The 27,452-nt window shown below is 29.7% G+C and overlaps 1 protein-coding gene across 26 annotated transcripts in view; it reads left to right on the forward strand.

Moving 5' to 3' along the window:
- LOC122361622 (M1-specific T cell receptor alpha chain-like) overlaps positions 1–25,212 on the forward strand; it is a 51,734-nt gene extending 26,522 nt beyond the window's left edge. For 12 of the 26 annotated variants that reach the window (XM_043262502.1, XM_043262494.1, XM_043262612.1 and 9 more), the window contains 4 exons: positions 23,632–23,805; positions 23,907–23,948; positions 24,169–24,276; positions 24,726–25,212. In XM_043262502.1, the coding sequence (XP_043118437.1) occupies positions 23,632–23,805; positions 23,907–23,948; positions 24,169–24,275 (323 nt within the window). In that variant the 3' untranslated portion in view covers position 24,276; positions 24,726–25,212. Of the gene's footprint in view, positions 1–1,327; positions 1,398–9,992; positions 10,060–10,856; positions 10,942–12,890; positions 12,943–13,965; positions 14,021–14,505; positions 14,591–16,052; positions 16,132–18,374; positions 18,431–18,843; positions 18,950–20,235; positions 20,327–20,557; positions 20,741–20,808; positions 21,390–21,452; positions 21,627–22,108; positions 22,780–23,631; positions 23,806–23,906; positions 23,949–24,168; positions 24,277–24,725 lie in introns of those variants that run through there. The other 14 variants (XM_043262551.1, XM_043262560.1, XM_043262535.1 and 11 more) reach the window with 14 other exon arrangements.
- Positions 25,213–27,452: the final 2,240 nt, after the last annotated feature.

The raw sequence follows: 27,452 nt of genomic DNA on the forward strand, positions 1-27,452 counted from the left end.
AAATTTTATTCATCAATATATCATAGATGTGAAAAAACGTCCTTCAATTGCTAGTATTAGAATAATATCTTCATTTACTGCCATAAATCTTAAGTCTAAGTGAAGACATGAAAAGACATCACCAATAAAAAATCACCTCTGTTAAGTTAAATATGCAAATAATATTATATTTTTTGCTTAACCAGCAGCTGAAAATAGCTTTTACTAACTTATGTTGTTATGGAAACACTGATAAAATACTGTTTACAATTTGACCTCCGAGACTTTCACAACTGAACAAATCTAAAAAGTAACACCAACAGTGATAAATTAAAAATGTCAGATAAATGTAAAAATAGGGAGAGATTAAAATAATACAAAAAAACATTTAATATTTAAAAATGTCTTGGGTAAAAATATATATTTATATTGAAAGTGTATTTGCTGTGAGGTCAGGTACTGTGTGAATGATGGGACTTGGAAGATTACTTTTGGAAAAGGGACAACTTTGTATGTGAAGTCAAGTAAGAAATTTATTGTTGTTTTTTTAACCAGACAATACAATACAATAAAACAACAAATACATTAATAACTCAGCATTTAAATAACGATAATAGGCTAAATGTTTGACAGTAACTAAATCGACTAAAAGAAATCCCAAATTAGTTCACATCTTAAAATCTTATATTGCGTTTTTATTAAAACATTTTTTTATTGATAATGAACACATAAATCAAACGTGTTAGTCTCGGTGGCCATGTTTTTGTAGTGATTGTTAGTGTTGTGTGGATGGATCTGGCAGAAAGATCATTTTTGGTCAAGGAACAACCTTAAAAGTTGAATCAAGTAAGAGATACTTACTTTCTGTGTTTATTACCACTTTTATATTTTATAAAATATTATTAAGACTTTATTAACAAGTTTTCACATGTACAGATGGTAACGTTTTAGCGATGCAATTTGAACTCCAAGACTATCACAAATCTAAGGCATTTATATAACATCAAGACTACAAGATTATACAAAACATTAATGTGTAATCGATCAAAGATTCAAATTTTGTCACAAAAATAATGAAGTACAGCAGAGTCCTTGTCGAATCTGATGAAGAGTTTTTTGAAGAGATGTTTGTTACTGTGTGAATGATGGGACTCGAAAAATCACCTTTGGATCAGGGACAAGACTATTCATAGAAACAAGTAGGACAATCTTTTGTTCTGTTTTATATACATTTAAAGTAATCTTTTCATATTTCACAGCTATTTCTAATGAACGACAAAGCAGTTCAAAAAGGGGAACAAGATAAATATTACTGAGGCTTCATTGAGCTTGTTTTTGTGAGGGATATTTCTATTGTGTGAATATGGGGGTTAATAGGATATTGTTTGGAGAAGGGACAGTGCTTCACGTGCAAGCAAGTAAGATTCACATTAATATTGTTTTTGAGTAGTCTAACATAGTTTATTACTTTGGAATTCAATACAGCATGATGTGTAGTAATCATATTGGTAAATCATGTGATAAATCATATTTGGTCAGGGAACACAGACAGATGTCCAGTGCACAAAAAACAGTTTAGTGGAATTCTCAGTATTCATGCGTATTTACATGACTTCAAATACATCAATGTTAAATTTACATAAAAATGCTTAATGTTTTTACTCGCATTTAAAATCATATCAGCAGTACATTACCATTTAAAATAGACTTTTTTTTTAGACTAGCAAATGAGTGATAAACTTTTATTTATATATATACTCTTTTATTTTGGGGATTGAGATTTTATTATAAGTGTTTTTCAGTTTGTTATCAGTACCTACTGTAAATCATCATACATATTTTAGCCCCAATTCCTGGCAAACTGCTCTATTTTTGTTATGACTGTTAGTGTTGTGTGGATGCTACTGGAGGGAGAAAGATCATTTTTGGTCAAGGAACAACTTTAATAGTTCAGTCAAGTAAGAATCTTTAAATTGCTTTTTACATAAATCCAGTAATAATGAGATGCGATTAATACGACAGTTCAGTGAAAATATATATACGTAAAAAAAATACTGCTGTTGAAATGCTGAAATAAAACAGTATAATTTTTTTAAAAATAAGTTATTCATAAAAATATCTTTATTTCTCAATAGGCCACCATAAATATTTGATAATATTATTTTTGCAATTAAAGCAATGGAGTTTTTACTAAGAAGCGGCCTGTATTTGAGGTGATTAGCAAAGCCTTGACAGAGGTACTTTTTGTGTCTGCTCTTCATATTGTGTGACTTTTGGTGCAAAAAAATCATCTTTGGAGAAGGGACAGTGTTACATATAGAAGCAAGTAAGAGACTGATTATCATTCTTTTATTTTATACTTCTGTTTGTGTCCAGAGGACAACATCTGTATTGTAAATTAATTCGTAATAAGTTATCGTTTTAAGGCATGAATAAGTAGAAATAATAAGCGCACAAGCATTTCAGTTGAATCTAGATATGTATAAATGTAAAATATCACGAAAGCTTAAAACGGTGAAATATGAAACTTAAAATCCAAATGGCATTTCTAACTGAGTGACCAGTTTTTGCTTAATATATAAAAGACAACTAATATAGTTTGTGATTCCAATATCAATCAGTCATTCCCTTTTTATTATTATTTATGACAAACTATAATAATTACTTAAAATAATTTGCATATTTTATATTAATTTATCAGTTATCAAAACTACCCATATCACTGCTCTTTAATATGCTTAGTGTTTTTGCTGAGGCATTTGTTAATGTGTGACTTACGACAAGATTGTTTTTGGAGCTGGAACAAGACTAATTGTGGAATCTCGTAAGACCATTTATTTCTACGAATTCATCTTATCAATACAATCATTAATACAGTATTCTTACAGTAAATTATACAATGTTAAAACTTTTATCAGCTTTATTTTTTGCTTTGCGTTTAACTTAAAAGCTGAAATGTATAAACAGTTTAAGAATAAAACGTAGTGTTACACATTTTTTTTTAAACAAAAACAATTAGCAACAGACTGAATGGAGTGACGGTATTAAGTTCATGGCTGTCATTTATGACATAATGGAATATATATTTTTGTAGTTAACATTTAAATTAGTAGGTTTCAGTCATGTTTATTAATAAACAGTAGTATAATCTGTAGGTTTTATTAATAAATTAAATTGCTGTGATCACAGTAGTAAAACAGAAGCTTTTTCAAGTTTTTGTAGTTAAGCAGATAACTGTGTGACAGCTGGAGTGAAGATAATATTTGGAAGTGGGACTCAACTTATTGTAGAGTCAAGTAAGTGAATTTATTTCATCAAACTTGTTCCACCTTTTAACTTAAGCAAACGAACTTCTCTACTTTCAGTTCGAGAAGTAAAAAAAAATTCTAAAGTAATTTGGTTAATTTACATTTTAAGATGACCCAAAATAATGTTAGGATATTCTTTATTAGTGAATCACATGTACATTGATGGTAACATTTATAGCAGCAGTTAACAGACAGTAATAGATCGTCTAAATGTACAACTGATCAAGTCCAACAGAGCTTTTTGAAGAGATGTTTGTTACTCTGTGAATCAGGGAACACGAAAAATCATCTTTGGATCAGGGACAAGACTATTCGTAGAAACAAGTAGGACAAACTTTTGTTCTGTTTTATATACTTATTTGTACTATTTGTTACATATTACACAACAATTTCTAATTGATATTGGCTACTTCAGCAATAATGATTAATGATACTCTCAGTAATTATGAGTGTTATAAGTTGCAGTTGAGTACACTTTAAATACGTTCATCTTTAATTAACATGAAAATGGGTAAAGTTTCATTTTTAGTTACATTTAAAATCATATCAGCATCACATTACCATTCAAAAGAAACATTCGAGCAGACATGTTTTCAGCTGCTTATTCAATAGTAAACATTAGAGCTAAAATATAGAAATAAATACTCTTCGATCCCTAAGATATAATAAAATATGATATAAATAATAATAATAAAAATGTTTACAGTTTATCACAATCCACATCATCATACATATTTTAGCCCCAATTCCTGCTCCCATTTTTGTTATGACTGTTAGTGTTGTGTGAATACTGGTGGAGGGAGAAAGATCATTTTTGGCCAAGGAACATCTTTAATAGTTCAATCAAGTAAGAATCTTTACGTTTTTTTACATAAATTAAAAAGATGGGATTTAATACCATGATTTATGAACAAAAATAAAAAAATACTGTCTTTGAAATATTGATGTTGAAACAGCATAAACTTTATTTATAAAACATTATTTATTCCTAATATTATATTTATTTCTCAAAAGGCCATCAAGATGTAATCAAGTCTTTAATAATATACACATGCGGTAATTGTACTGTAAATAAATATTTAATGATAATGATATTGCAATTGAAGGAGCTGTTTGGTGTAATTAGCCAAATCGTAATGAAGGTAGTTTTTGTGTCTACTCTTCATATTGTGTGACTACTGGTGTATACAAGATCATCTTTGGAGAAGGGACAGTGTTACATGTAGAAACAAGTAAGAGACTGATTATAATTGCTTTTGTTTGTGTCCAGAGGGAAACATTTGTATTGTAAATTTGTTCTTAAGATTTCAGAATTTAATAATTAGAAATAATGAGCGATGTGCTGTTGAATCCAGATGTTGTTGCACTGGTTTTCATATTTGGTCAGGGAACACAGCTTTACGTTTACGGTAGTAAGTATGATTTTTTTTTTAAATATCACTAAAGGTTAAAAAAGTTAAGTGTGAAAAAATGTAAAATGCAAAAGGAATTTCTAACTGAGTCACCAGTATAGTGTCCATACTAAAAATGCATTACTGTTTGTGATATCTGATTTGAAATCTAAATCAAATTTTGTGCCAAAGGCAAGATCATAAATAAAAAAAAAATATTACTGAGTTTAGCTAATCATAACAAAGAAACTAAACAAAACCATTTTCAAATATTCAGATATTTATCAGAAAGATAATCAAAACTGACCAAATCAGTGCTCTTTCATAGTGTTTAGAGAGTTTTTGCTGAGCCTTTTGTTAGTGTGTGAATTATAACAAGATCATTTTTGGAGCTGGAACAAGACTAATTGTGGAATCTCGTAAGACCAAAACATTTTTTACATCAATTCATCTTTATTAATAGAGTAATTAATTCAGTATTCATTTATGCAATGATAATACTCTTCTCAACATCAAGTTTTGCTTAGCTAACATGCATAAAAAGTTTAAGAAAAATGTTACATACAAGAAAACTTATCAACAAAGTAGCAAAATTTCAAACATCCTTTGTAATTTAATATTTATAAATAAAAAATAACACCGTATATATATAGCCTGCAGTAAATGTAAGTTTTATTGTAATTCATCTTAATTTACCTTTTTCTAAAAAGCAATATAGAAAATTTTTTCGAGGTCACATACTAAGTTTTTGTAGTTAAGCAGATAACTGTGTGACAACTGGAGTAAAGATAATATTTGGAAGTGGTACTCAACTTATTGTAGAGTCAAGTAAGTGAATTTATTATATTACAATGATTTCTCATTTTAACTTAAGTCCACTAATGTTTATAGAGTAAAATTTTATAATAAACTGAATCAGTTTAAGGCAATCAAAAATATATATGTTTCAGCATTATTTAGGGATGTTAAGATAATAATCGATACTGAAATATAATTGTCAAAATTGACTTTAAAATATTTGCAGAAGTATATTAGAGTCAGGCACTGTATACTTGATATCAGTTTTTCAAAAGCGTGCGCTATGTGCTTCAGTAGCTTGAGATGGAATGGTTATTGCCTAAAGTTATAGCAATGTGTGAAAACTGCTGCGAGGAAGATAATTTTTGGACAAGGAACTAAACTCTCAGTTGTAGCCAGTAAGTATTCATACAGTACAGTCACAATTAATATGTACCATTTAGGGCTCTTATATTAGCTTTAATTTCAGTGAGGTTTAATTATAAGCTTTGCTTTAGGTTTTATTAATTGTTTACACATTAGTCAGAACAAAAACATATTATTTCTGTAACTATAGCAATGTTATTGGCTGTAGAAGTTTTTGATATGCAGTTGCTCTCTGTGTGACTGATAATTTCAAGATAATCTTTGGGAGAGGAACACAAGTGCATGTTGAAGCAAGTGAGTGATACAGCCTTAATGTGATTATAGTATACTGTTACATTCATTTTGAATTTATTTAATTTAAGTTTGCTTAAATCTCTTAAATGCATTAGAATTTGGACAACAGCTAAATTTATTCAGCTAATAATTGTAGGCAACATACGCAGCTGTTTAAACTACAGGAAATCTTCTAAAAAGGGAACACATTAAAAACCTCGAAACAACACAAACAAATGCAATGTATTGTTTATATCAAGACAAATAGCAAATAATGTAGAAGGATAAGAAACCAGTTCGAAAACAGTCATTGTTGAACACAATTTACCCCAAGTAAGAGACTGATCATAATTTTTTTACTTTATATATATTTTTATATTATATATATATTTTTACTGTTTGTGTCCAGAGGGAAACTTTTGTATTGTAAATTTATTCTTAAGATTTCAGAATTTAATAATTAGAAATAATAAGCGTTGTGCTGCTGAATCCAGATGTTGTTGCACTGGTTTTCAACACGGTGTGAATTATGGCAACAAGATCGTATTTGGTCAGGGAACACAGCTTTACGTTTACGGTAGTAAGTATGATTTTTATCGTGATAAGAAAAAATGTATATTAATTAATTTATAGTTGCATTTTTTTAAGTATCACTGAAGGTTAAAAAAATTTAAAATGCAAAAGGAATTTTTAACTGAGTCACCAGTATAGTGTCTATACTAAAAATATGAATAACATCCATTACTTGAATTCCTTAGTTAAAAATAATGTCCATCTGTTTTGGACAACTCAAAACAACACAGATAAATGCAATTTATATATATATATAATATATATATATATATATATATATATATATATATATATATAAATATATATATATATATATATATATATATACAAAATAAGTTTGAAACTTTAAATGTTTTTGGGAATGTTTTAGGATGTTTTTTAAATGCCCTTTTTGTTGAGAGCTTAAGCAATGTGTGTATGATGGGACAAACAAACTCATTTTTGGAAGTGGAACTTTACTCTCAGTGGAATCCAGTAAGAATCATATTTGTTTCCCATTAAATTTACAGCTAACATTCATTTATTTAAATTTAAATTACTATTGCATTTTTTTTTTACTATTAAATCATTTAATTTATTTTCAATTACTAAACATTCAGTATTGTACAAATAATAGATATAGCACAAATAATGCATGTATTCCATATCAGGTATTGTGATGCATTATGTTTGCAAAATTTATAAAAAGAACTTTGGCAGTCATAGAGTGGAGATAAATTATTGATAGAGTGTATGATAGTGTGTGACATCAACTGGAATAGAAAAAGTTTTATTTGGAGCCGGGACACAGTTGAAAGTTGAGATAAGTGAGTATAGTGTTATATGTTTATATTTACTTAAACATAATGGTTAAAGTATTTCTGTCAGTGTTTTGACATCGATGGCTTATTAGCATATTCATAGTACATAGAGTTTTTGTGCTGTGGTTAAGTGCTGTGTGTATACTGGCAATAAGATTATATTTGGAAAAGGGACCCAGTTAGTTGTCGCTACACGTAAGTCTTGTTTTTATCCAACTTTAAATTTGTATTTTCTGTAAATCCATTAGTCCATTAAAGAAAAAATCGAACATGAAAACACAAAACTGAATCTAAAATACAGCACATCCAATAACAGGGAACACAAATCCATTTCATTCCCAAGCATTTTCTCCTACTCATGAATGATATAAAAAAGTGCGAAACAGTTTATTTATTCAAGAAATGAGAAATCTAGAGCCAATTTACTAAGTCTACCAGCAAATTCAGTTTAAACTTTAATGTAATGAAAATGTAGTTATGCTAACTATAGTGAGAAAAAATATACTCACTTAGTAGTACAGTAGTTAATGTAGTGATCGCATACACAGTGTGAATGATGGATATGGAAAGATTACATTTGGATCTGGGACAAAATTATTTGTTTATTCAAGTAAGTTATTTAATCATTATTTATTTTTATCAGTTTTTTTTTTAAAACACCATAATATATTATATCATTGTAATATTAAAATGTTGAACTACTATAAAATCCAAAAAAAAAAAAAAAAAAAATTTAAAGTAGTATTCCTCCTTTATATGTTTGTTACTTTTATATTTATAAAAAAATGGAATTAGCAAAAAATTCTAAAAATACACTAAGTTAGCATGAGCTATTTGTAATGGGATCAGATGTTGTGTGACTGATGGAGTTCGAATAATATTTGGAAAAGGAACAGAACTCAAAATACAACCGAGTAAGTTTTTCTTGCTTAAATTGAACGTTTTTAAGCAAACAGTGTCCATTCACATTCTGCAATCACTCAACTGTATTTTATGTATAGATTCTTTTATATATAGTTTTTGGAATTAGCTTTATTCTTTCTCATCAATCTAAAAGTCAAAGCATTAAGAAGATAAATCAGAAGTAAATGATTTATTTGTAGGTGAAGTTTTTGTGCACAATGCTTCCATTGTGTGACATCGAGCTTGAAGCTCATTTTTGGTTCAGGAATTAAACTGAGAGTTGAGCAAAGTGAGTATTAAACACACAATCAAACAATGTATTCATGTTTTTTTAGCTTTCACTGCAGATTAGATAAAAATTTTTCTGAAATATGTTCATTTTAAATGAGTTTTTAGCACTTATGTAAAGATTATGTAGCATTTAAAAAATATATAGATATTTCTAGAACTTTATGTTGTAGTTACTGACTTGATTTAAAACATAGTTTGGCATTATCTGATCTCAGGCTTTGTGATTTTTATATTAATGCTAAATTTTGTCAGATTGTAACTGACTACTACGCAACCAAAACATGCCAAAGTTTTTAGTGAACGTTGAAAGACTGTGTGACTACTGGGTATAAGATTTTCTTTGGCAGTGGAACCAGTCTTGTCATACAATCAAGTGAGTAACCTTTTTCAAAACAAAAAACAAAAACAAGCAAAAACTATTAATAATAATAACTTTCTGTTCCTTCTAATCTAATATGATTCTGCATACTACTAAATGTTGTTCAAGCACAGTCTGTTTATTAAACTACAGTGAAGAGATTTAAAATATTAGTTTTTGCTATGTTTTTATAATAGTGTTTATTTCATTTTCTAATACATGCATGTTTAGTGGCTGTGTGAATACAGCCAATAGGATTTTCTTTAGTAAAGGGCAAAACTCAACATAGAACCAAGTCTGATCATTTAGTAAACTTAAATACTATTGGGTAGTTTAACGTGAATGATCGTACTTCTTGACTAAATTGTATTGTCATACTTTACAACAACATTTAATAATAGCTAATCTTTCATGTTTATCATTATTTGCTAGTTAATTTTTACACCACCAGTTTCAGTAGCTCTATTCAAAAAATCTGTTTTTATTTCTATATTCAAATATGAAACGTAAAAAATGTGGTGTAATTAATTCTTTCCCCATAATCCTTCATTAACTGCACTGTCGAAAGTTTATAAAAAGACAGTATTGCATTAATATATTACAAAAAAATGTTCAATGTAACTTAGCAGTAGCATGCACGAGTTACTGCAGTACATTTATATACTGTGTGAATCAAGGATTTGGAAAGCTGACTTTTGGTTCTGGAACAAAATTAACTGTTAATTCACGTGAGTTTATTTTTGACACCATTCTTTTATAACACTTTAATACAAACATACCGAAGGTAATAATCTAAAATTCTTCTAAAAATGAAACAACAACCCCACGATGTGATCACATTTAACAATTGTTATTACAGTTTTTACATTTATTTGTTTCATTTAATAAGTTAAAAAATAACTTAAAGCTCACAGCACTCCAAACAAGGCTAGATGGTTTTTGCTCTGGACTCAGCACTTGTGTGAATATGGCTCAAAAGATAATCTTTGGGACGGGGACAAAACTCACAATAGAAACAAGTAAGTTTGCATTTTCAATCAAAACGGCTTTAAATGCAAAAGATCTTATCGAATGTAAAAAAAAAAAAAAAAAAAAAAAAGGAAAAAAATCTAAAACATTACATTATCATAATAGAGTTAAACCCCTTCTCTCTGTCCATCAAAATCATACAAATGCCTAAATGCTTTTTTTAAATATATATATAATATGTCGAAATTAGACGTCAATTAGACAATGAGGTTTTTATGATGGAGTCAGCACTTGTGTGGATGCTGGCAACAAGATTATATTTGGGAGTGGAACAAGACTAATAATACAGACAAGTAAGCTTATATTCTCAGTTTGACTATCAGTGTAAATGTTACATTTAAATATACAGTATGTCAAATGTAATCACACATCATGACTAAATTAGCTTTTCTGACCAATAGCAATGCACTATACAAAGCTTTCATAGTCTAATAGTCTAAACTAAACTTCATCTTGGCACTATACTGACACTTTCATGCGCACTTTATCAATATTTTCCTTAACAATTTTCCTAAATACACGTGTATATGACTTTGTAGAAGGCAGAGTTTTTGTGTAAACAAAGTTTACAGTGTGACATCCGCACAGTGGAAAGTAGTCTTTGGAGTAGGAACTAAATTGACTGTTAAAACAAGTGAGTATAAAATTAACACGGATCATAATTTATCTTTATATAAATGCTTATGTTGAAATAGTGCAATATCATTAGTGAGTTAATTGTCCTGATGTGACTTGCTATAGTGTAATCTGTAGATGTGATAGCCTATAACTCTATAGAGTATTAGTCAATAGTTTTCGGCACATGCTCCAGGAGTGTGTGAATGTGAATAAGATTATCTTTGGAAAAGGAACCAAACTTATTGTTCAGACAAGTAAGTAATACTTTTCTGACAAAGTCAACATTAACAAAAGCTAACCTCCTAGATATCTGATTGTACAAAAATAGATCAGAGCTTTTTTTGTGCTATTGAAATGTTTTCAATTATCTCAAATATAGCTTGAAAAAACCAGGAATTATAACAAAACATTCAAAACAAACCAAACAAGTCGTAGATAAAAATGGGACCATTTTGGCCAAACACGTACTGAGGGTAAATGTAGCAGACTGTACTGATGTGTGAATAGAGCGGACAAGATTGTATTTGGACCCGGCACCAGTCTCACTGTTACTTCAAGTAAGACAACTTCATTTGACCAAAGATTTGTATGATAAAAAGAATGATTGCTAACACGTTTCTTTTAAATCGAAAAAATATGAAGGGTTCATTTAAATTGTACAGCTGTAAAGTTCATAGTAGCCACGGTAACAAATAAAACATAGTATAGTATTACAATAGGATATAAAGTGTTTTGTAAATAGTTTAAGATGTATACAATTCTTAAAGTGTTTCCAGAGTGCTGCTAGTTTTGGGTGTTTGGTAGATGACTGTGTGAATGATGGATTTAAGCTTTTCTTTGGTAAAGGGACCAAAGTCATAGTACAATCAAGTAAGTTAAGATTTTTCCAGATCTTAGTTAATTAATTGTATGCAGTTTAGTGGAATACATAGTATATAAAGTTTTTCACATTAAATATAATATTCGTTATTGTTGAATGAAATTATTTGGCTATATATGGTTTCTCTTAATTGTTTTTAAATTAAATATGAAATATTCCAAATTTTATCAAATAGCCACAAAATGGAAAATATTGCAAAACAACACAAAAAACAATGCAATTGTACTAATTGTAATACAATGCAATTGGCAAATTACATCTAACTTGGGTTGCTGAAGTACTTGCAATTATTTCATAAAATAAAAAAACTCCCCACACTATAAACAAGGCTAGATGGTTTTTGTTATGGACTCAGCACATGTGTGACTAATTTTGACAAGATAATCTTTGGGACGGGGACAAACTCACTGTAGAAACAAGTAAGTTTTCATTTCTAAACCAATAAGTACTTGATCAGTACGTTCGTTGTAATTAAATATTAAACTGTGCTTAGAAAAATAACTAAATTGACAAGTTCAGTTTGAACTTGGTTAGACAAAACAATAACAAAAGCAATAAAACCTGTTAAAGTACTTGCATTTATTTAATTTATTTCATAAAATATTTAAACAAAACTCAAAACTCCCCACACTACAAACCAGGCTAGATGGTTTTTGTTATGGATCCAATATATGTGTGACTAATGCTCAGAAGATAATCTTTGGGACGGGGACAAAACTCACTGTAGAAACAAGTAAGCATTTTAAAATCAATAAGCACTTCATCAGTATGTTTATTATGAAATGTATATACTGTATGAAACGGTGTGTTTAGAATAGAACTGCACTAACATTTGAAACTAGTTAGTTTAAACTTGGTTAAACAAAACAACCACAAAAGCAACAAAAGTACTTGTATTTTTTTTTTTTTTTTTTTTTCAGAAATATTAAACAAATAAAAACAAACTAAAAACATTAGGCAAAGCTAGATGGTTTTTGTTATGGATCCAATATATGTGTGACTAATGATCGAAGGATAGTCTTTGGGACGGGGACCAAACTCACTGTAGAAACAAGTAAGTTCTTAATCAATAAGCACCTTATTAGTATGATCATTAAATGCTTATAAAAAACGTATTTAGAAAAGAAACTTAATCGACATTTTTAACAAATCAGTTCGATCTGGGTTACACAAAACAACAACTAAAGCAACAGAAAATGAAATTGTTTGCATGAATTACATTTCATAAAAATGTTTAAACAAGCAAAAACAAAAAACTAAAAACTCACCACACTATAAACAAGCCTGGATGGTTTTTGTTATGGTTCCATTATGTGTGTGACTGGTGCTCAAAAGATAATGTTTGGGACCGGGACAAAACTCACTGTAGAAACAAGTAAGTTTACATTTCCAAAATTAATAAAATACTGTTAAAGTAGAAAAAACAAAAAAAAACTATTTAAAAATTGACAAATGCGAAAGTGTTTTGTTATACTCAATAACATTGCGTAATAAAGGCTATATAGTGTCAGTGCTGTTTAATCGCATGATATTTAGATTTAAATCTTTATTTAAATTGGAAACATTTTGACATCCTTCTAAAAACTAATAGTTTGTTACTGAAATGTAATTAACAACTTAACATTGTTCATATATTTTAGTGAAACCTTAAGTGTGTGTATAATGTAAAGTTGATTTGCTATAGTATATGAATTTGAACCTCACATTTAAATAACACTTATTGAATTGATTTGATACAGTAGCATAGATTTTTTTCTCATTGTAAGTATATGCATACTTTATATGAAACAGTGTGTTTAGAGAAGTAACTATATTGACATTTATAACAATTAAGTGTATATTACATTTATAACAATTAAGTTTGAAATTACTCCGACAAAACGACAACAAAAGGTTGTTAAAGTAAATGTATTCATTTTAAATATTTAAAAACAAACAAACACTAACAAACTAAAATCTCACCACACCAAAATCAAGGTTAGATAGTTATTGTTATGGACCCAACATATGTGTGTCTAATAATCAAAAGAGAATCTTTGGGACGGGGACAAAACTCACTGTAGAAACAAGTAAGTTTGCATTTCTAAATCAGTGATACCTTTAAAGTACAAAATATAAATACTGAATGTCAATATCAATCGCTTGATATTATACTCAATAATGTTTTGTAATAAGTGCTATATAGTTTTACATTCATTCATTACATTCATGGCATATTTTGATTAATTATATTTAAATTTTAAAGAATTTGACATCCCTCTAAAAACAACTGATTTCCATTCCACAAATATAATTGAACACTCTACAAGGGTTTCTTTGTCTTAAACGGACATATACTAGTGAAACCTTAAGTGTGTGTAAGACTTGTAGTTTTTAGTTTTTGGTAGATGGCTGTGTGAATGTCGGCTTCCAAATGTTCTTTGGAAAGGGGACTAGTCTTGTCGTACAAACAAGTGAGTTTTATAGTCTTGTTTTTTCTGGACACTATTATGAGTAGCTTTAAAATACATTCGAAGACTAAACTGAATACAAAATTAAACAAATGCTTAAAAGATTTCTTTCTTACATATAATACATGCAATGCATGAAACATTTTTCACTTTTTATTTGTACTGTTATGCACTGAATGTCACAATTAGACGTCATTTAGACAATGAGTTCAATTAGACAATGAGGTTTTAGTGATGGAGTCAGCACTTGTGTGAATGCTGCCAACAAGATTATATTTGGGAGTGGAACAAGACTAATAATACAGACAAGTAAGCTTATATTATTACTAATGTTTTATTCAAATATATTTCAAATGTATATGAAACGGGTTTCAAATTAGTACTGGCCATAATCTAGCTTTATATAAATGCATATACGTTGTCCTGATGTGACTTGCTATAGTATAATCTGTAGATGTGATAGCCTATAACTCTATAGAGTATTAGTCAATAGTTTTCGGCACATGCTCCAGGAGTGTGTGAATGTGAATAAGATTATCTTTGGAAAAGGAACCAAACTTATTGTTCAGACAAGTAAGTAATACTTTTCTGACAAAGTCAACATTAACAAAAGCTAACCTCCTAGATCATACTGATCATACTGATATCAAAAAAGATCAAATCTGTGTTCAGACTGAAATTGAATGCAATCATTCACCAAGCTTAAAAAAAAAAAAAGTGTATTATTGACACAGAATTAAGAAAAAGTTCAGAAAAACACATTTGCTAGATACATTTTTATCTAAGTTATTGCTTATCATTATCTTAATCACTTACTTTTTTCTTTTCTATCTTACAAAATGTTCCAAACTAATCAAAAACGTATTATCTAAAAATAAAATGATTTGACCTTACTGTCCAAACACGTACTGAGGGTAAATGTAGCAGACTGTACTGATGTGTGAATAGAGCGGACAACAAGATCATATTTGGAACTGGTACCAGTCTCACTGTTACTTCAAGTAAGACAACTTCATTTCATCTAAAAAAAAAAATAAAAATAGTGTGGTATAAAAGTATAATACAATTTACTGATCCTTAAAAAATGTATTCCTTAAAAATAAAATAAAGAGGATGGTTCATCATACACAAAAAGAAAAATCCATATTTGCATAAATCAAAATGATATTTAATGTATTCAATAATTTGACAGTTTAGTTGTGACATTCGCATTTTACAATTTAAGCATATATTATATTATATATTTGAAAGGAATAGCCTACTATAAACTGTACAAATATAAAGATCATACCAGCCACAGTAATAGTGTTAATGTTGATTGTATACTGCTACTAGTTTTGGGTGTTTGGTAGATGACTGTGTGAATGCTGGATATAAGATTTTCTTTGGTAAAGGGACCAAAGTAATTATACAATCAAGTAAGTTAAGATTTTTCCAGATCCTACAGTTAATTAGTTTCATGTAGTTTGACGGAATAAAAAATACTATTAAAGCTCATCACAATAAATTGTTTAACTAAATTATTTGACTATATGAAATAATTTTCCTTTAATTTTATCCAAATATTAAATGGCCCAATAGTATATTTATTTTTAAATATTATTGCTAAACAAAAATAAAACTGCCAGTGTAATTATGACTTAAGTACTCACGTTTTAATATTAATTATATAAAAAAATTCGAACTCCCCACACTATAAACAAGGCTAGATGGTTTTTGTTATGGACTCAGCACATGTGTGACTAATAATAACAAGATAATCTTTGGGACAGGGACAAAACTCGCTGTAGAAACAAGTAAGTTTTAATTTCTAAACCAATAAGTACTTGATCAGTATGTTCGTTGTAATTAAATATTAAACTGTGCTTAGAAAAAGAACTAAATTGGAACTAAGGAACTAAGTCAGTTTACAATTATTAAAACAAAACAACAAAAGCAACAAATATGCTTGCATTTATCTGATTTATTTGCATAAAATATAAACAGACTTTAAACTCACCACACTATGGTGGTACTAACAAGGCTAGATGGTTTTTGTTATGAATCCAATATGTGTGTGACTGATGCTCGGAAGATAATCTTTGGGACGGGGACAAAACTCACTGTAGAAACAAGTAAGTTCGCAAATCAACAAAAAACGTTTAAAGTAAAAGAAAAAATGAAAAACAAGTGCACGAAAGAGCTTAATATTAAATGTTTATAATGTTAATAATGTTCCAGATGTAAGTGCTGTATAGTTTCACATTAATCACAGGATATTTTGATTAAATCTCATTGGAATTTTTAACATTTGACGTCATTCTAAAACTGAAATGCTTACTGAAATGCAATTGGTAACTAAAGCATTGTTCGTATACTTTAATAAAAACCTACATATGTGTACTGAAGTAGCATTCCTATAGTTTAAGAATTTGAACCTTACACTTAAATAACAATTATTGCAACTCTGTTAGCTTTGTACAATAGATTTATTTAATACTCTAAATTTCATCTTGGCTCTTTGTTAGCATGTTTGTTATAGTTATATGCACATATAAAACAGTGTCGGCTTGAAATAAGTTAGACAACACAATAAAAAAGCAACAAAAGTTGTTAAAGTATGTATACAGTAATACAAATTTAAATCTCATCACACCACAAAGAATTCTAGATGGTTTTTGTTATAGACCTAACATATGTGTGTCTACTAATCAAAAGATATTCTTTGGGACGGGGACAAAACTCACTGTAGAAACAAGTAAGTTTGCATTTCTAAATCAATGATACCTTTAAAGTACAAAATATAAATACTTATTTCATTTGCAAACAATTTGACATTCTTTTAGAAGCAAACCCTTCTTATTATTGAAATATAATAAGCCCCTAAATGCTTAATATTTATATGAAGTACATCAATGGGGTATTTGTGATGGAGTCAGGACTTGTGTGAATGCTGGCGGCAGGATTATATTTGGGAGTGGAACAAGACTAATAATACAAACAAGTAAGAGTAAGCTTATATGAATGTCAGCGTCTGTGTTAATGTTATGTATTAAAATGAAATCTTACACTTAAATCACAACTATCACAATTAAATATGCTTTAGAATAACTTTATTCAATCCTCATCTTGGCAATACTTGGACACTTTAATAATGATTAAATGAAAAGTGTGTTTAGATGGAACTAAACTAACATTTGAAACAAGTTCGATATTTCTATAATTGGCTAGTAATTTGAGAGTTTTTGGCACATGCTCCAAGAGTGTGTGAATGTAAAGATTATCTTCGCCAAAGGAACCAAACTTGTTGTTCAGACTAGTAAGTAAATGCTTTTCTGACACTCAACATTAATAAATACTAACCTAGAGGTCTGATTATACTGATGTCAAAAAGGTCCAACCTTTGTTGTGATATTTACATGTTTTCACTTTATATAAAATCAAACTGAATCAAACAATTAATGAAATAATGAGACCTGTCCAAACATATCCAGAGGGTAAATGTAGCAGACTGTACTGATGTGTGAATAGAGCAGGCGACAAGATCATATTCGAACTGGTACCAGTCTCACTGTTACTTCAAGTAAGGTTCATTTAATTTTTACATTTTAAAAAAATTGTATAATCTGATCTTTAAAATGTTTCTTTTTAACGTACAAACGATAAATGTTAGTCATACGCAGACACACAAATCATTGATATTTGCATAAATCAAAGTGGTATTTATTTATATGTAATGTTTAGGGATATATTACACACACTTGAAAGTTACCACAAAACTACTTTTATTTATTTGAAAAGTATGCTATACATTAAAAAAAGTAAAGGTTATACCAGCCACAGTGTAATATAGTGAAGTGAACACCATTCTTTGACTGCTACTAGTTTTGGGTGTTTGGTAGATGACTGTGTGAATGATGGATATAAGCTTTTCTTTGGTAAAGGGACCAAAGTCATAGTACAATCAAGTAAGTTAAGATTTCTCCAAATCGTACAGGTAATTATTTTATCCGGAATAAAAAAATGCTAGAGAAGTTCATCACAATAAATAGTGTAGTGTACATTATATGTATTGTTGTATCGTTTATTTGGCTATGAATTCTTATTCCTTTAACTTTCTTTAAATACTTTTCAAATAGTACTTAAATATACCAAATCGTTGCTTAAGGTCATTACATTTAAAGTATTATAGCTGTCTTCGGTGTTGGAATGAAAAGATTTGGAAATGGAGGCTTATACCTTTAATGAAACCATATTAATAACTATTTTGATACTGAAACATATCCCAAATACATAATTGATATAGTCAATGGATGAATAAATAGTTTCAGTGTGAAGAGAGCCAGTGTTTATGTGGTCACATCAATCATTGTGTGACTCAAGGGATAAACAAAATGATCTTTGGGAAAGGCACTCAACTCACTGTCCTTTCAAGTAAGTGTAGATCAAGCCTGTTTTTCTGATCATACATTATTAAAACAATGTGAAATTTACACGCTTGCATTACATTAAACAGGAAACACGAAAAATGTTTTGATTTGAACTCACGATAAACTGACCAAAAGAAATGTGATATTAGTCATCTAAAATGTAACAGCTGTCAATACGGCCTTTAAAAAGATCACTTTAAAATCCATCATGGCAAGATGTCCATTTGCGACATTTTTAACTTATAGCTGACTCTGGCACCACTTCTTTCTTCATGCTAGTTGGTACATTTATAGTCATCAAAATACTTTATGATCATAAAATACCCTAAACATCACTTTAATACATAAACAATAAGCAATTATTTAGATCTTAAAGTGCCCCTTAATTCCAGTGTTGTAGAATGCTTCTCAGTGCTGTTTATTGCTATGAGGATGTCAATATTTTTACACTCTGTAAATGACTGTGTGAACGATCAAATTAGAATATCGTTCGGCAAAGGAACCAAACTCATTGTACAGTCAAGTAAGTTGCGATATTCCACTATTTAGCTGATAATGTCATGTAGACAAATTTTTGCAACTAATGCAAAAACAAACATGACCACAACCATAATTCTACTCAGTAGAAAACTTCATAATATTTGCTTAAACTCAATTCTGTTTAGTATCATTATTATTACAATTACTTATTATAATAAAAAGGTTTATTATAGTATTGAATTAATATTTCAATATTGAACCCTACTCTTCACATGTTGATATTAGCAAGAGTTGTCCATAGAATAAATGTACTGTGTTTTACTGATGTGTGAATCCTGGCGGCAATAAGATCATATTTGGGACAGGCACCAAACTAACAGTTAATTCAAGTGAGTTTCTTACGTTTTTAAATATGAGGACCATATTCTATTTCTTAGACCATATTTTTTAGGTTTATTGGGAGTTGAATGACTTGGTATAGCTTTGGAAGTATAGATATTTAAGATGTTGTTATATTATAGAAAGTAACTTACTTGAAAAGTATAATTAGACATACCGTTTTATTAATGTGATACTTGGCTCTTAAAATGAGCTGTAACGGTCAGCTATCACAGTATAAACTTTTTGCCAGCATCCAGCGAGCTATACTTTTAGTATGTGTCCTGTTATGAAATATGTTTTAATATTTGAAATGGGTTGTTAGTTTGTTAGTTCAAAGGTGTTTAAAACATTTGACTAAACTTAGTAAATTCAGAGTTTAGTTGATCAGTTGCATCATTAGGAGCGTAACGTAACGTCTCTGCACTCACTAATAGGATGTTGTTGGTATTCGGTACAGAGTTAATAGCTGTGTGAATAACCAGTTTAAGATTTTCTTTGGCGAGGGAACCAAACTTCTAGTACAAGCAAGTACGTTTTTCCTAACAATTTAAAATTCCTACTAAAAATTCACTCATTTGTTTTACTTAAAATATTTTATTCACCTGCTGCATTGAAAAACTTACAATGCAAACAGTATACAGTGTAAAACATGGGTTTTCTTTATTTTTATTAATATTTTTACAGCCATTGCCATCATATAATGTTATATATTTTATTTGAAATAGAGTATAATACACTGTTACCATTCCTAAAAAATATGAGTGGATCAGATAATTGTACTAAAGTGCAAGGCTTCCAAAAATATGCAAGTTTGAGAGATGAATTATTATTATTATTATTATTATTGTTAATAATAATAATAATAATAACTCAGACTGTGTAAAAATACTTTTTAAGATGTAACATGTAACATGACCAAACATTATGGAGAATTATTATATGTTTAGCTGCAGTTATGTGTATATGGTCAACAGTTGTGTGACTCAAAGTGGATACAAAATTATATTTGGAAAAGGCACAAAGCTAACTGTGTTTTCAAGTAAGTTCTCAGTTCTCAAAACTATTATACATTTTAAGATATATGCAGTTTTTAATGATCATTAGAACATTTTAGATCACCAAAACTATAAAGTTACACTTAATTTCTTTCTAAAAGGATCTAAAGGTATTAATTATTGAGAATTAAGTGTATTATTACAAGAAAAAAAAATTAAGTTTTGAGTTTATAAAAGCTAAACTTTTTTCTTAAGTTTTAGTAGTTTGTGAATTTTTTGAAAAGCTGTATTAGAACTTCAGGAACAAGCACCACTAATTTGTTTCGGAATAACAGTTAAAACGTTGTAATGACTTTGTTATTAGGGTATCGTTAGTTTTTAGTATATGGTTAATGGCTGTGTGAATACTGGACGTCAAATTTTCTTTGGCATGGGGACAAAACTTTTGGTACAAATCAGTAAGTTGTATTTTAATATTAGTATTGTATTCTATGATAAATGATAAATCCATCATTTCATCAACCAACTGTGACAATGATTATATTGTAAGGGGATAGTTAACTTCTTACAATGAAAACAAAATGCAAACTATTTTGCATAAAAATCCTGTTCAGTGATTTTGGACTTTGAGGTAATTAAATTAAAAACACAAATCTCACAAATATTAAGGCCTTGAGTATGACGGATAAAGTGCCAATAAAATAAAAAAAAAAATGTTTGTGCATTTCTAAAATAAAGAAACTCGGAGTAAAGAATATTCTGTCTTCTGACTTGGTCTGCTAGATCTTCATTTAGAAGTGCATCTTTAAAATGAAATGACAGCAAATACTCCACAAAGAGACATGAGATATTTCAAGCTATAGAAAGCTTTAAACTAAGCAAGTCTTATTGAAAGCAAATATTCTGTAATAAAGTAATCCTTTATCTCTAACTTGGCTCTAACAGTAATTAGTCATTGTATTTATATCTACCATATTTAAATCATTGTTAAATCTAATATGGAGCCTGGTACTCATGTAAGTTATTATCCCTCTACGAACCACTGTGTGAATGGAAATACTGGAAAAATAATATTTGGGAAGGGGACACTACTTTATGTCCAACCAAGTGAGTACAACCATTTAAACCAGAATGTATCATTTTCATTCAATTTGGTATTTAATTTTTAGTACCACCAAATTTTAAACTGCCACTTATTGTCACAGATAATGTTAAAGTTACTAACAGAATTGGCCAAAGTCACAGAGTGTGTTTGGTATTTCTGTATTGCGGTATGTAACTGTGTGACTCAAAATACATACAAACTAATATTAGCCCAGGGGACTCGCTTCATTGTGTTCTCCAGTAAGTTATCATTTCATTTGTCTTAAGTTTACTCTAATTGATTTTACAGTTCTGTAATTGATATATCTTTTTAATAATCATTAAACTTATTGTCCACTGATAGGACAGTCTAGAGGATTAAAAAAAAAAAAAAAAAAAAAAAAAAAAATATATATATATATATATATATATATATATATATATATATATATATATATATATATATATATATATATATATATATACATTTAAAAAAATATAATACTTTTAACTTGAAACAAATATTTGAACTGAATTGTTGAGTTTCTAAAATCAAAATCCAAACCGAAGTTTTGAAGTATTTATAACACTCACAGTCACTGTGTGAAGGACAACTTCGGCAAAATTTTATTTGCGAAGGGAACTCATTTGTTTGTACAGACAAGTAAGTAAAATCTTAGTTACATTTAGAAATAATTCATCAATAAATCGAATAAAAACAAATAAGGAAATCAAGTAATTTAATGAAGACTTAGCCATAGCTTTAAACAGAACTAGGAATTTTTAAGTTTGTTACAGTCTAAATAAGCGTAATTATTTCAAGAATAAAAGTCTTTAATTCAATGATAACTATCAGAATGAGATGTGCAAGGCGGACTCTTGCTGACGGATACCGTTTAATGTACTATTATTTATACATTTTATCTATTCTAAGCATTATTATATATGGTATCGTCCAAATGTTTCTTGTACATAAAAGTCTGTGTGACTTCTAGTGTAATGAGGGTCAAAAGTAACAGTACAAACCAGTAAGAGAATAATTCATTTTAGTCAAACTTAGTTTCGTAGTTGTCTGGATTGATGAGTAAGTTAGCAGAAAGAGGTGGATAACGTACACAAAGAAAGGCTTAACGTTACTAACATTTTTGTAAAAAAAAAAATCCAAAGAAACTAATTTCTGATTGTCAGAAAAGTGTCTAAAAAATGCTGAATATTTATTTATTGTTTGTACTGTAAAATAAACCAAATTTGATATTGATATATTTTGATTTAGTTAGGGACTATACAAGATATTGAAGGTGTAATGTTGGCCACATATTGGTTGAGTATTATTATATGCGTGAAAATCATTGTGTGACTAACAATGTCAACAAAATCATATTTGGGAAAGGGACACACTTATCTGTGCACCCAAGTAAGTAGCAACAGATCGTTTCCAATCTGTATTATTATCAGAATATCGATAGAATATGTTTTTTGTAAAATTAAACTTTTTTTTTTTTTTTAACTTGCAGTGCTATGTCCAAATGAATGTATAACTTTGCACATAGTTTATATGTATACAGAGTTATTGACATGGATTTACCAATATAAATATATAGCAGTATAAAACGTGTTACGTTTATTTCTGACACATTCTGGCACGTAAGCAGAATCTAATAATAAACATTTTTCATTCTCGGCATTATTGCTTAAAGCATTGCAATTGACCTAAACGAGATCTGGAATGAGCTCGAATAAACTTTCCCATGTTTAAGTTGTTTTATGTTGAACACTGTTGCATAAAGACAACTACCATAACAATGATAAATATATACTGTCCATTAGTGAACCAAGAGATTGGAAATACTAATGAAATCTTATGAAAATATGTTTTCCCTGTAGTTATATTGCTATCGTTACAATTAAGAAACTAAACATGGACATAGTAAAAGCGTGAATGAGTTTTTGAGATGAGGTGTTAGTCTGTGGGTCTAGAAACATTTGAAGTAGGGTAAGAATTTGTCATGGTATATTGTTATAAATGTACGCCGAGTAAAATATAGGGTTTTAAGCTAATATTTTAAGATCACCATTCAAGTTATATTTGAGAATATACGTTTTTTTTGCATTTTCGTGTGAATTGTCTGCCTGGAAAGAATGGTACAAAGAAACACACAAAATCATCGGAGTATTATTTGAACTCGCGTAATTTATTGTTAGCGAATGTATTGCATTTTTTCATGAAACTAATGTGTTTTGAATTTCTTTTTCTTGTATTTTACAGATGAAAAAAAAGAGCCAAGCTATTTCAAAATTGAAGACTCGTGCCTGGCAACCGACTTCACCGACCATAGAGCTGTAAATTTTGAGAATAAAAACATTACACCGGTGCGATATAAAGACCAGAGTTACTACAGCAGCTTCGCCTTTCATGCTGGAGACGAATGTAAAGATAAAGGTAGGAATTTCAAAATAACTTGCTAGTAAAAAAAGACATTTCCAAATGAATTCCGCAAGTATTTGGTTGCTTTAGTTTAATCCTCTTAATTCTACTTTCAGTAAGCTGTGAAACATCATCAGCCGATGGCGGTTTCGAATCAGGTATGTGCTTACTGTATTTTTCATTTGCACCTTTATAGCCTGCTCTGCAAATATTACCTATCAATTCATTCAGTCACTGTCAGACAATAACTCCACTCACATAGATTTCATATTCCTGAGGCTACTAGACATAAACTCTAAAAACTGAAAAAATGCATTGTACCAGAAACATCCATAGGGAAATCCCAATAGACATACTAATTAGATTTCTATTCTGCAGATGAAAAAATCAACTACCTGTCACTGGGCCTCTACTGGCTGAGAATCCTCTTCATGAAGACTGTTGTGTTCAACATCCTGATAACTTTCAAAGCATGGATGAGCTAACGTGAGTGAAACGTTATATCTTGCGACAATGGGTCTCATTCACTAACTGCGTGTTAACACATTTGTTCGTAAAAACTGAATTTTTTTAATGCAGAAATCAAGCTTTATTTATACGTTGCAGGATAAACATTTAATCCTGACTGAAACCACACATACAAAAAAAGTTTCCAAGCAGACTATAATAATATAATAATTTAAAAAAATGGCGCAAGTTCTAAAACCGTAGACTAGGTGTATTTGAAAGGTATTTGATGAGTATCTTCCTGGTTGCGAATGGCATACTTGGTTTTACTTGAAGATTTTGCAGCACATTTTTTTTCTACAAACATACAGTAAGTATGCAACTTGTATGCAAATATTGGTGAATGAGACCCAATGTTTCATTAGCACACAAATGATTTATTTATTCATTTTCTTGCGAAGAATTACAATGCATTTTTTGTGTTTCAGGTGTCGGGATGAAAATCCTTTTTACTCCGTTGGGTTCATCAGTGGCTTCAACGAAGACAAAACATCACATTCGAGAGCCATCACAGCTGCAATTTAGTTGTTAAATGATGATCGAGGGATTATGAAAGACTTATTTCTAATACTTATTACTTATTTTTAAGACTTATTTCCTATATACACATCTGAATGTCATTCGCTTATGCTTTTATAATATTGGCTTAACTATTGTGGTTTAGGATACAGTAGAAGTAAAACACCAGTAATTGTTTCTAATTTAGACGTAGCTCATGTTTCATTGCTCTGCATTTGAATGATTCCTACATATTATGTAAAAAAACTATTCATTTAATAGATAGAATTGAATTGCCTGTATAGCTTTTGTATTCTGCATCTTATTTGCTTTCACAGTTTCTGACCGTATCGGGTGTCATTTTAGCAGTGACTGTATAATGCAAAAATAAGAAAAATAAAATCATCAAATAATCAACTTTGAGTTTTTATTTTATTTATTTATATATATATATATATATATAAAGTGTGTGTGTGTGTGTGTGTGTGTGTGTGTATGTATAAGCACAAAATACAACCAGATTAGCCATTAAATTGGATTAAATGGTAATCAAGTATATTACAATAAATAAGATCATAAAATTGCATTCTGAAAGACAATAGTTATAACTCAAATTTTGTACTTGTGCGCCATTTTAAAGTTTTAACAGTGCATTCGCATTGTAAAGGGCACTTTAAATACCCAGAAGATAACATAAAAAAACCAAAAAAATGAAGTCTGAAATGTTGGACACTCAACGATTACATAGTGATTCCAGAATCCTTCATGCACTTCATGGTTGAGTACATATACTCAAGTGTACAGTGCGTAATTTGGCATGCAACTAATGACTTGAGATTAAACATTGTTTTTTGAAAATTATACTTTGTATATTGCAATCAATAGATAATGTTAAAATTTTTTACACTTTATACGGTTCCAACTATTAGTTGCTTATTAGCACAGGTATTATTAGAAAATGAGCCATTTTTTAGTGCCAGTTTAGCACATATTAATGCCTCATTCTACGTTCCTAATCCTACCCAATATCTAAATTTAAGAACTACCATACATTTTACTATTAACTATTAATAAGCAACAAATTAAGGATTTCCTAAGAATTTATAAATTCGTTTGTAATAGTTTTTGCCATCAGCATACTAGACTTTGCATAGTAACTGCTGGTTACAGCATCATACAGCTACCCGCAAGTATTGCAGTATTTACAAACCAAATAATCCCCTCAATCACTTTTTACTTACATAGCACTTTTAACAATACAGATTGTATCAAAGCACTGAACAGTATAAAATAGGAGGATGCAATGATAGGGATGTATATTGATGAGACTGAACAATTTGTTATTAAATGCAGGGATGACCTCTAATCAAATGTACGATAATCACTAGAAGTTAAGTGACCCCAACTAAGAAAAGCCAGAGGCGACAGCGACAAGGAACCAAAACCCCATCCGTACAGAATGGAGAAAAAAAAAGCCTTGGGAGAAACCAGGCTTAGTTGGGGCCAGTCCTCCTCTGACCGGACTCCCAGCACTTCATTTCCATCGTATTTACTTCCACAGTTGTCTTTTGCTTTTTTCATACAGTAGCAGGTGTCATTTTAGAAGTGAATGTATTTCTCAACTTCTTGCTACTATTACTTTGACTTTTATACAGGCCATTACAAATAAAATGGCTGCTGAAGAGGAAGTGATGCATAGTTTAGCTTGTAATACAACTCAGGAGCATGCAAGCAGAGATGGGTAGTAACTGATTGCATTACAAAATCTAGATTACATGTAAATCAAATTCTAAAAAAGAAGACTTTGTAGTTAGATAAAATTACATGTTAAAATACTCAATCAGACTGTGGTTATGTTTTTAGTGGTAGCATAGTTACATTTTATTCACACCGATCTTAAAATATACCATCTAATGATCTCTGATCTCTATAATATGATCTATGGCTTTTCTAAGTCCTGTCTGTGAAACCTTACATTTATAAATTCAAGTTGCAGATAAACAAATAACATTTCTTTTTTTGTTGTTATATACGTTTTTTCTCAGTCCCTTTGGTCTATTTCTAGAATCTATAATCTCTAGAATCTCTAATTTCTAGAATCATCCTTAACATTTGTGAAGAAGTAAGTTCATTTCTCCAAACAGTTCGTACAAACAGCGGAAGCACGTAACTCACTCAAAATCTTTAGTTCATCTCTCAAAAGTCAGTATTTATGTCAATAAACATATCGCTGCCATCAGAATGAAAAGTGGTTGAAAAATTTTCAGTATAAAAGTGCGCTCCTTTGCCTGATGTGAACAATAGCAACAGTTTGGATGACAGTTACTGTGCTGAAATGCAGAAAGCTTTGAATTATTGAGGATGCACCCTTCAGCCATTGTAAGACAGCCATGATTGACAACACAGTACACAAGTGGCCCTTATTTCATCTGCCACGGCCTCCTCTTCTTCCTTCTTCCTCTTACTCGTCTTATATCTCTCGGCTGTTAACCCTGATTGTTTTCTGGATGTTCAGCATTCATCAGAATCCATAACTCTTGTGTTGTCCTCTGTCTTTATACGCTTTGCAGACAGGAGATTCACGAGAGGCACGTTTGATCACACTTTCTGTCATATAATTTGAAATTAATAACGCGACACTTTTGAATCAATCTGCT

This window comes from Puntigrus tetrazona, chromosome 2 (assembly GCF_018831695.1).
Source record: "Puntigrus tetrazona isolate hp1 chromosome 2, ASM1883169v1, whole genome shotgun sequence".
NCBI classification, from domain to species: Eukaryota; Metazoa; Chordata; class Actinopteri; order Cypriniformes; family Cyprinidae; genus Puntigrus; species Puntigrus tetrazona.